The sequence below is a fragment of the Octodon degus genome, unplaced genomic scaffold (assembly GCF_000260255.1).
Source record: "Octodon degus isolate 3935 unplaced genomic scaffold, OctDeg1.0 scaffold00112, whole genome shotgun sequence".
NCBI lineage: Eukaryota > Metazoa > Chordata > Mammalia > Rodentia > Octodontidae > Octodon > Octodon degus.
The window spans coordinates 5,077,420-5,088,318 of NW_004524688.1; the positions used below are offsets into that span (position 1 = coordinate 5,077,420).

The 10,899-nt window shown below is 49.7% G+C and overlaps 1 protein-coding gene across 1 annotated transcript in view; it reads left to right on the forward strand.

Annotated features, from left to right (window-relative positions):
• Positions 1–323: 323 nt before the first annotated feature.
• Catsper4 (cation channel sperm associated 4) overlaps positions 324–10,899 on the forward strand; it is a 15,027-nt gene continuing 4,451 nt past the window's right edge. The window contains exons 1-7 of the mRNA XM_023699244.1: positions 324–365; positions 565–639; positions 789–929; positions 4,818–4,919; positions 7,603–7,694; positions 7,856–7,976; positions 8,162–8,295. Of these exons, the coding sequence (XP_023555012.1) occupies positions 324–365; positions 565–639; positions 789–929; positions 4,818–4,919; positions 7,603–7,694; positions 7,856–7,976; positions 8,162–8,295 (707 nt within the window). The remainder of the gene's footprint in view (positions 366–564; positions 640–788; positions 930–4,817; positions 4,920–7,602; positions 7,695–7,855; positions 7,977–8,161; positions 8,296–10,899) is intronic.

A 10,899-nucleotide genomic window follows, 5' to 3' on the forward strand; every position in this document is an offset into this window, starting at 1 on the left:
GGTGCAGGTGTGGGATCTGTCACAGGGAGAGTCCCAACACTAAACCTCTCCTCTCTCTTCCTCTCCCTTCCTTTCCCCTTATCTCTCCTCCCCTCCCCTCCCCTTTCCTTTCCTCTTCTCTCTTATTCTTTCAACCCAGCCTCACCTCCAGCTCCTAGATCCTGAACAGATTCACATCCTCTGACTCCACCCAGGGCACACAGCAGACCGAACCTCTCCTCTCAGCCTCTGCCAGTGGCCCTACCCTGGAAGGTGTCCCTGGCTTCTTCTGTGGGGTAGAGGGGGCAGTGGGAGGGGCTCCTAGGCCGGAATGCCTGGATAGAATGCAGAAGGCTGGAGGTCATAGCCGCCTCTGTGATCTTACTGTGAGGAGGACCAAGAGCACCTGGAGCAAAGTTTTAGGAGGAGAAAGAGTAACAGTGACTTGGTGGCAAGACCCAGACTCAGGCAAGTCAAACATTTGAGCACCCTGGTAGGGGACCCCTGCCTGGCTCACCACAGAGCTGCCACCTGAGGGTGGGCAGGGACCATGGCTGCACTGACGGCTGCTCCTCTCTCCTGCAGAGCACCATGCACCATCGCTTCAGCCGGCCGCAGGAACAAGTGTTTGTCAACCGCCAGGACATCATAAACAAAAAGGTGGGAATGAGTGGGGGTGGGATCAGCAGGGACCCTCTCCACCCAGCCTACATGCCTTGATCTCCAGCTACTCCTGCTCTAGAGCAGACGTCCAGGCCGAGGGCGCTGTGATGACACCTGCCTGAAGGAAGGTCTCCACCCTCCCCCAGGATGCCTGGGACAAGCAAGAGTTCATTCGCACGTCCATCCAATACATGCTGCAGCACCCCGCCTTTCAGCTGCTGCTGGCCTTGCTGCTGGTGACCAACGCCATCACCATCGCTCTCCGCACCAACTCCTTCCTTGACCAGGTGGGACGCAAGCCCAACCTCTTCCCCTATCAGCTCTGATAGGGTTGGGGGCGGGCACTTTCCCCTCGGGCTCTTTGTTCTATGATGGCTGGTTGGGTGTTCTTCAAGGGTCAGCCCAGTCTGGCCTTCTGGGGATCTAGAGGTCAGAATAACTGTGGTGGAGGGGACTCTGGAGCCCGAACTGAGGAAAATGCTGGATTTGTTGAAGAGCAAGAACAGAACAGCCCACTGTAGAGGGAGACAAGTGGGTACCTTGCGTGGGGTGATGGCCAATTGTCACTAAAGGAGTCACTCAGGCCAGGTGCTGACTCTGCTTGGTACCGAGGGTCCAGGTAAAGACCAACAGACCCACTTTCTGTCTCAGACAGATGCACACACACACTGTTACAGTGCCTGAGTGTCAGAGTGTGTGAAGCTCAGTGACAATCCAACCTTTCCTGGGCGGTCAGGGAAGGCTTCCTTGGTGACGGCGGCACTTATACCGAGAGTCAAGAAGAGGAAGCTAGATGTGATGGTGCATGCCTGTGGCCCAGCACTCAGGAGACTGAGGAAAGGATGACGAGTTCGAGTCAGCCTGGGCGATAGCAGAAATCTCTACCTTGAAAAAAATTTAAGTCACAATTAACCACACAGGGGCCAGGGAGATAGCTCAGTAGGAGAAGTTCTTTGCCTGGCAAGTACAAGGGCCTGAGTTCAATCTCTATTCTGAAAAAAAAATAACCACACTAAGTGAGATGACAAGGGAAAAGTATTTTGGACAACAGAAACAGCATGGGAGAGAGTTGTGTGTCCAGTTCAAAGTCCAGTGACTTTGGTCTTACTGATACTTTAATTTTCTTGGTGTTTTAAGAGTACCAAGAGTACACAGGCATGTATTGTGTGATTTGATATCAGTATGTCAGCCAGGTGCAGCGGTGCACACCTGTAACCCCAGCACTCAGGAGGCTGAGGCAGGAGGATCACTGTGAGTTTGAGGCCAGCCTGAATTGCATAATGAGACTGTCTCAAAAAGACAAAAAAAAAAAAACCAAAAAAAAAAGTCAAATCAAAACAGATCAAAATGTCAGCCTGGGGGTGCAGGTTAGCAGTAGCGTGCTTGCCTAGAATGCACACAGCGCTGTGTATGATTCCTTGCTGAAAAAATATATTCCCTTTGTTGGCAGCAGATAAGCTCAGAAAGGTGATCAGTGGCCAGGTCACACGGGGTCATAAAAGATGACTTTTTTCCTTTGTCAACAGAAACCCAGGGAAGGATTTTTTTTTTTTTTTTTTTTTTTTTTTTTGCGGAACCGGGGATTGAGCTCATGCCCTTGCGCTTGCCAGGCAAGCACTTATTCTACTGAGTCAACTCCCCAGCCCCCAGGGAAGGATTTAAAGAGCTGAAGCGAAATGCACAGGCTCATGCTTTAGAAAACTTGCAGTGGCTGCCACAGTGTAGCCTCTAGGGAGGGGCTAAGAATGGAAAAGGTGGGCCAGGAGGCCTGCTGCTGCAGGTGTGCCCATGAGGGGCTTCACGTAGGAGGTCAGAAGCTCTGGCAGCTCTCTAGGGTAGAATCCGTGAGCCTCCCTGACTGGTCAGATCCCTAGCTGACGCTTACCCTTTCCCTGTGCCACCTTGTGCCAACAACACGTATCCTCATCTCAGGCATGCAGACAAAGGGAAAGCCCGAAGGTAAGTCCCCGACTGCTAGTGGTAGGGCTGGTGCTGTGTCGGGGCCAGGGGGGCGTGGGGCACACAGGAGGAAAAGCGGGTCTGCAGAGGATGCGGGAGTCAGGGTGAGCTGTGTGGGGTCCTGTGCTGTCTCAGCGCCTGTGCAGTGTCTTGCAAGGACTCTAGATCGAGGCTGAAAGGAGCTTGAGGTCCTGGCTGAAGAGGAACATATGAGCATTGTCTATGCGCCTGTGCCCAGACTGGGGAGGGGACACAACGACCTGCGGAGTGTAGACAAAACCAAGACCGATCCAAGGAAAGCTTCCACACATGAGACAGCAAGGGAGGTGTCGGGGAGAAAAGGAGGCTGGGAAGAAGCGGCCAGGGGCCCGCTGGGACAGCCCAGGAGAGATGTCCCGGCAGCAGTGCCGCATGTGGCGAGATGCAGCTGACGAGGGCCAAGAAGCATTTCCCACATTCGTTCTGCTGATCTGCCCTGGAGCCAACTTCATGTGATGGAGGCAGAAATGCGCCTGCCAAGTGTGCAGAATGAGCAGAGTAGATAGATAGAGGGGAGCGGAGCACAGCTGCGACGGGCTATGAAGTCAGTCCAGATCACAAATGCCGGCTTTATGGTCTGTTTTATTTTTGAGACTCATATAGTGAGCTGTTCCCACTATACAGTTCAGGCTGACCTTGAACTCACTAGGTAGTGCAGGCCATCCCTGAGCTTGCTCTGTAGTCCAAGCTGGCCTTGAGCTTGTGATTCTCCTGCCTCAGCCTCCTGGCATGTACTACAACACCTGGGAAGAAGCTCTTTCTCTGGGTTCATAGCCATGATCTCTAACAGTGCTTCGGGAATTTGAAAAAAGCAGGAAGCCCATAAGACTTAACCCACATTTTAGTAAAAGAAGCGCTGGGCCGCGTGGCATTGACTGTGGGTGGGGTGGTGGCAGGCACAGGCAGCAGGGAAGCCCCATGTGCAGTAGTGAGCTCCGAGGGACCAAGTCTGTTGACCTCTGGAATAAAAGAAGGAGATGATCCAGGTGTGGTGGCTTGTGTCTGTGATCCCCACACCCTGGGAGGCCGAGGCAGGAGGATTGCAAGTTCAAGCACAGCCTAGCAATTTAGCAAGACTCTGGCTCAAAATAAAAACTAAAAAAGGCTAAAGAATAGCTCAGAGGTACACAGCCCCTTGGTTGGATCCCCAGTACCACCACAACAAAACAAGACAAAAAATAAAGGAGGAGACAAAGTGACTTTGGTGACACCAGGTTGAAATGAGGTGGGAGGGTAATAGGCTGTTAGTAGAGGTCACAACTATAAGGAAGCTGAAAGAGCAGGGCTGAGGTGAGACAGAAGTGAGCTGACTTTGAACAGATCCTAGGAGTCATCTGCCCGTGATACCTGCTCCAGGCCAGGACAAGGACGAGGACACCAGGAGCTGGGTTAGTCCTGGCCTGGAAGACTCAGGGTGCTGGAGCAACAGAAGTGGTAGACACAGAGAGAAGGGCCCTGGGGGTCGGTGTCCCCCAGCCGCAGGGTGAGGCTTCTTCCTCTCGCTGCAGGGCCTGCTCAGCCTCCCTACCTCGCTTCCCTGACTTCTCCTGTCCTAGAGGCTGCAGAGCAACAGGGACAAAGGTCTTTGGTCAATAGCAATCTTTTCTTTTTAAAATTTTTTCTTTTTTCTTTTTTAAAGAATACAGAATAGTAAAAAAAAAAATAGAAATGATACAAATTTCACTAAACAAAGTAATAGCAGTTCGACAGTGGTTGCTGTATTGTACGATGTTATCTTCAAATTAGTTGTTTAGGCAATAGCAATCTTTTCTGACAAATCTGTGTGCACCGGATTCCTCTCTAGTCCCTGTCTGGAAGATAGGAATAAGATCTCCTTGTTTTGGATACAAGATCTTGCTATCTAGCTCAGGCTGGCCTTGAACTCCCAGCAGTTCTCCTGCCTCCACATTCTGAATGCTGGGATTACAGGCATCTCCGCCACACCAAGTTGGGACCTGCTTTGCAGGACTGTATTGAGAGTCACATGAAGCAGTGCATGCGTGGTCTCAGCACAGGGCCTGTGGTTAGGAGGAACTTGTAGGGAGCGATTGAAGCGCTGGGATGAGCAGCGGCAGGGACAGACACAGGCCTCCCCTCCCTGCACACGTGCTGGCCCTTCCTGGCCCAGGTCCTGCTCACTGATGCCCCGCCCTTCTCTCCATCTGCCTCCCACTTAGAAACACTACGAATTGTTCTCAATCATAGACAACATTGTGCTGACCACCCTCGTCTGTGAAGTTCTCCTTCGCTGGCTCAGTGGCTTCTGGATTTTCTGGAAGGTGAGACTCTGGGACCTCTGTGCCACTGCCCTCTCCCTGAGGGTTAACCCACTGAGAGCTATCAGTGTGTGGGGTGGGGGAAGGCGAGAATGTGGAAGGAAAGGGAAGAGAGAGGAGAAGCAAGAGCATTTCTAACAAGTGAGACGTGCAGCACAACATGGATTCTAATGCCAAATTCCCCTCTGGGCTCTAGTTCTACAGTCAGGTGAACCCTGATTTCTTTTTTTTTTTTTCAGAACCGGGGATTGAACTCAAGTCCTTGTGTTTGCAAGGCAAGCACTTATTGTACTGAGCTATCTCCCCGGCTCCAATTTTTTTTTTTTTTTTTTTTTTTTGTGATACCAGGGCGTGAACTCAGGACCTTATGGTTGGCAGGCAAACATTAGTCGACTGAGCTATCTCCCCAGCCCTGAACCTTGATTTCTGTAGCTGAGAAATAGGGCTGATAGGGTTCTGGAGCAGTAATCAGCAAACCAGTGCAGTCCACCAATGGGTAAATACAACGTGTGGTAGGCTCTGAATTCTCTGGTGCAATGACTCACCTTCCCAGGGACACAGAAGTGGCCACACAGTGCACACATGCCGGAACGTGACTGCGTCCAAACATAGTGTTTTGGGAGGATTTTTTGTTTTTGTTTTTGTTTGTTTTGTTTCTTGAGATGAGGTCTCACTGTGTTGACTAGCTGGACCCAAACTCATAGGTTCAAGTGATCCTCCTGCCTCAACCTCTAGAGTAGCTGGAACTGCAGGTGGATGCCACTGTGTCCAGTTCTATTCCAATAAAACTTTAGGGGCCAAGGAGATAGCTCAGTAGAATAAGTGCTTGCCTGGCAAGTGCAAGGGCCTGAGTTCAATTCCCAGGTCTGCCAAAAACAAAAACAAAAAACAAAACCAATAAAACTATATTCACGGGCACTGAACTTTGAATTTCCTGAACTGTTGCATTTCAAAAAGTAGACAGGCAGGGTCAGGGAGATAGCTCAGCAGTCCAAGCACCCACCCAGCAAGTACAAGGACCAAGGTTCAATCCCCAGTACCATATGCCATGCTGGCCCCATCCCCAGCTCTGGGCCACTGAAACCGGGCATGGTGGTGCACACCTGTAATCCCAGTGCTGGGGAGGCTGAGACAAGAGAATCACTACAAGTCCAAACTGCATAGTGAGACCCTGTACCAAACAAATAAAAGATTAAAAAAGTAGATAGGCAGACGTTATGTATGTGCAAGCACAGATAGAGTATAAGGGGCCAGGATAACTTGCGTTTATAGTGAGCTCAAGGCCACCCTGAACTGCATAGTGAGAGCCTGTCTCAAAAAGACAGGGCTAGGGAGATAGTGCAGTGGCTTAAGTGCCTGCCTGCCAATGCGAGGTCTTGAGTTCGATCCACAGTACCAAAAACACAAGTTCCTTCAAAAAGAAAAAAAAATAGGGGCTGGTGAGATGGCTCAGTGGTCTAAAGCACCTACTTAGAACAAGCTTAGCAAAGCACAGGGACCGCGGTTCAATCCCCCAGCACCACATGCCAGCCAGCCCCGCCCCCTGGTGGGCTGAGCTGGCCACACACACACACACACAAACAAAAAAATAAATAAAAAAATAAATAAATAAATAAGAAAAAAAGAAAATAAATAAAAATTATTTTCTTTTTAAATATTTCACTCAAATACATACTGGTCAAAACTATATTGAAAATTTACACAGAATTCTTGTTCCATTCCAGTCCTGTCATCCCTTCTCCCACCCCCTCTAGGTAACCTTCTTTGGTGGTTATTTTGACAATCATAAGCAAATAAACACATACGTTTAGTCTTCTTCCTAGCCTGATGGCAGCATCCACATAGCTTTTGTTGCTGACTGGATCCTGACAATCTTTCTGTGTTAGCAGCTGGAGATTTTTCTCAGTGATCTTTTTTAAGACTACCTAATGCTCATTAAAGTGAAGGTTCCATACTTTATTCAACCAGTCTCTGAGGTCTGGGTGCTCTGGTTGTGTCCAACCTTAGACAGATGTCATGTTGTGCCTACGCCAGAGCACCGCTGGCTCAGATCATTGGTCACATTGTTCCTACAGATAAGCTGCTTCCTCACACCCTGTCTTACAGCAGGAAGTAAGGGCGGTAAGGGTGGTCTCCCTCCCTTCCTTGTGCCATGAGTGTAATTTCACATTCGCCTTGCTACTGAAGCAGTGTTTTGGGTTTTTTTTGCAAAACCAGCAATTGAACTCGGGCCCTTGCACTTGCCAGGCAAGTGCTTATTCTACTGAGCCGTCTCCCCGGCCCTTGAAGCAGTGCTCCTTGACTAGTATTTTCTTTCCCTTTATTCGGTGTAGTGTATCCCACACAGGCAGGATCACACACAAGCTCTTAGGTCACCTCCTTATTGGCAAGGCCACCTCTGCAGGTGCTGGGCCCTGGCAGCCTCAGCCTAGGGACATCTGAGTGGCTGTGAGGGAGCTCTTCCCTGGAGTTTCGGAGCTTCCGCTGGTTATCAATGCACGTGCAGGACAGCGAGCGCACGTGTGTTCTGAGTCATGTCTGGGGATGACAGTGCAACTGCAGTGGATGGCAGCTGACTGTCCTGCTCTGAGAGCACCGCGCCCTTTTCCTCAGGGCTGGGGAGGGCAGACTGTCAATGCCCCATGGCTGGGCCTGACTGGCCCCACTGGGGCTGGCGCTCCCTCAGGACGGATGGAACATCCTCAACTTCTTCATTGTCTGCATGCTGATATTGGGTGTCTTGGACGTGGTCAGTGACTCCATCACCTACTGTCTCAGGTAAGCTGGAGCTCTGGAAGACAGGGAGACCCGGCTATAGCCAAAGACCTGGAATGGATGGCTGGGAAGCTGGAGCCCAGTTCTGCCTCTGTGGGAAGCTGGCGAGGGGTGGCTGGAGGGGCTGGGTAAGGCAGAGGGGCAACTCCAAGATCTTGCCACAGGGTGCTGCGGCTGGTCCACGTGTGCATGGCGGTGGAGCCCCTGGCCCGAATCATCCGCGTCATCCTGCAGGCAGGCCCTGGCATGGCTCAGATCTGGGTCCTCATCCTCTTTGTCATGCTGGTCAGTGCCACTCCCCTTCCCTGACTTGAGCTCCTGAGGCTTTGGGAAGAGGGAGGGGTTTCTGGGGAAGAGAGGCTTACAAGTCTGAGGCTCTATATTTCTTGTGGCAATCTTTATTTGCCTCTTACTGTGTTATGCTCCAAGTGCTCTGAGTGAAGCTGGGGTGGGGCTTTGGTCTGTGGCAGGTGTTTGCACTGCTCGGGGTCACACTCTTCGGTGAGTTTGTGCCTCTCCATTTCGGGAACCTGGGGGTGGCCTTGTACACACTCTTCGTCTGCCTCACACAGGACGGATGGGTAGACATCTACAGCAACTTCCGGTGAGTGTCCTGGGATGCAGGCCTCCTCCTATCAAAGAGGAAGAGTTCCTATAAGACAAGGGGGTTGGGCAAGGGGGTGCTGCCAAGGTACATGTGGGCTCCAGGGGAAGAGGTGGGCCTACCAAGAAGGGGGTGTTCACACTTCAAACTGGGGATGAGACATCTCTGAAGTGGGGCTCTGGGCCTGTGGTACTAAAACCCTTGACCCCTGCCTAGAAACTTCATGCATTCAAAATGCCACCTGGCTCATTTTGGTCCTGCTCAGAATGACCACGTAAGGTCATGTTTCACTGACCTATCCAAGCCAGATTTCTCTCTAGTCCACTTCAGGCAGTAGGGCCCTGATGTTATATATGTTATATATGTTCTTTGTGAGTGTGTGTTCCCTTCATGAGGGCAGAACCCCATAGCTAAACATTTCTAGAATTAGGACCCATGAGGACATAGGTCATGGAAAAGAATCACCAACTGCGTCTAAAACTGCACTGGAGGGCCCGGGAGCTGGCTCAGTTGAATAAGTGCTTCCCTGGCAAGCTCAATGGCCTGAGTTCAATCCCTGGTTCCACCAAAAAAAAAAAAAATAAAGAAAATAAAAATAAAATAGAACTTCACTGAAGGTGTTAAGAGGTTGGGGTCTTATCCGGGATCTTTGAGGCCCAAACAAAGAATTGAGCAGGTCATCCAAGAATAGGAACAGGATCAATGATTCATTTGAAAGAGAATAGACAAGATTCAGAGTGGGAGTGGACAGGGAGAAGAATTTGTAGTGCCAAGGGAGCTTGGTTTTGAGGGCTTCCAGCCTTAGGGTTTGGGGTGACACTGAGGGTTTGGCTTGACGTATCACTCCTGCCAGTGAGCAGCTGGATGCACCCCCTCTATCAGCTGGAGGAGTTTTTGCCCTTAGAGAACTTGTCACAGAATCCAAAGCCCACAGTGGGTCACGGGCATGGTGATTAGGGTTGGAGGTAGCCAAGGGCTGCGGAAGGCCACAGGGCATGTGCTGAGGGCTTACTGTTTATAAGCTACTTCCACTGTATTTAGACCAGGGCATCCTGGTCCTAGGCTAATGCTGAATTCAGAAGTTGAATCTTGTGTCAGAGTGGGCATCACGGGTGGACCCTCCCTCCTCTCTCCAGTCCATCTTTTGTTGCCTCAGTTCCTGCCCAAAACGCAGGCTGCAAAGTGGGCTGGCCCTGTCTTCTATTTTGGTGGGACTGGGATTGAACTCAGGGCTTTGTACTTGCCAGGCAAGCGCTTATTCTACTGAGCTATCTCCCTGACTCCCCTCCCTCTTTTTCCAGCCTTTTCTTTAGCATCCTCTTGTCTCAAAAGAGGCTTGTCTAAAAGGACCAAAACCAATCAAGACATGTTATATATGTACTGATTTCCCAATGTGAATTTACATATAAAATGAATTTAATATATATTATAGTACATGATATTTATATCATAAAATTACACTGGGTTATGGAGATCTTGGTCCACCACACTAGTCCTGTGAATCTGAGCAAGTTACTTCACTGCTTTCCTGAACCTCTGTTTCATCAACTGTAAGCTGGGAATTACTGTATAGTATTAACTATGCCACTCTGGGCACAGTGGTGTACACCTGTAATCCCAGCACTTGGCAGGCTTAGGATGCCACTATGCCCAGCTAAGAGAGCCATATTGTGAAGAGAATTATTTATTTGGATTCTTTACAATTTTGTAATATTTGGTTTCTTTTCTTTCCTTTTTTTTTTTTTTTTTTCAATTTTGTAATATTTGGGACTGAACCCAGTACCTTCACAATGAGCTATACCCCAGCCCTTTAAAATTTTTTTGTAGGGCTGGCCAAATAGCTCAGTGGATCAAAGCACCAGTTTAGGCAGATGCAGCAGCTGGGGCTTAATCCCAGGGTTCAAACCCTGGGGTGCCTGCCGGCCCTGCCCCTGGAGCTCGCTGAGCCATTGATTGAGACTGGGTGTGGTGGTGTGCACCTGTAACCCCAGCTCTTGGGAGGCTGTAAACAGGAGGATCACTACAAGTCTGATCTGTGTAGTGAGACCCTGTACTAAAATACAAAAAATAAATAAAAAATATTTTTAAAAAAATTTCTGAGGCAGGGTCTCATTAAGTTTCCCAGGCTTGGCTGAAACTCTCAGCCTTCCTGAATTAGCCTCCCAGAATGTGGGGACTACTGGGGGGCACCACCCTAACAGGCATGGGAAAATATCTCATGGGAAATTTACAACAAAGTATTAACAACAGGTAATTCACCAGATGGAAATTTTAAGTCTGTTTATAAGGTGTAATCTGGGGAGATAGATCATGGCATAAGCACCTGCCTGGCAAGCACAAGGTAGTGAGTTTGATCCCTGGTACCACCAAAAAAAAAAGTATGAGGTGTGATCAAAAAGCAATCAATGAGTCTGGGTGGAGTAGTGTACGTCTATAATCCCAGAGCCGGGGAGGCTGAAAACAGGAGGATCACTATGAGTCAGAGCTGTGTAATGAGACCCTGTATCAAATACATTAAAAAAAAAAAGAAAAGAAAGAAAGAAAGAAAAAAGAGGGGCTGGTGAGATGGCTCAGTGGTCTAAAGCACCTACTTAGAACAAGCTT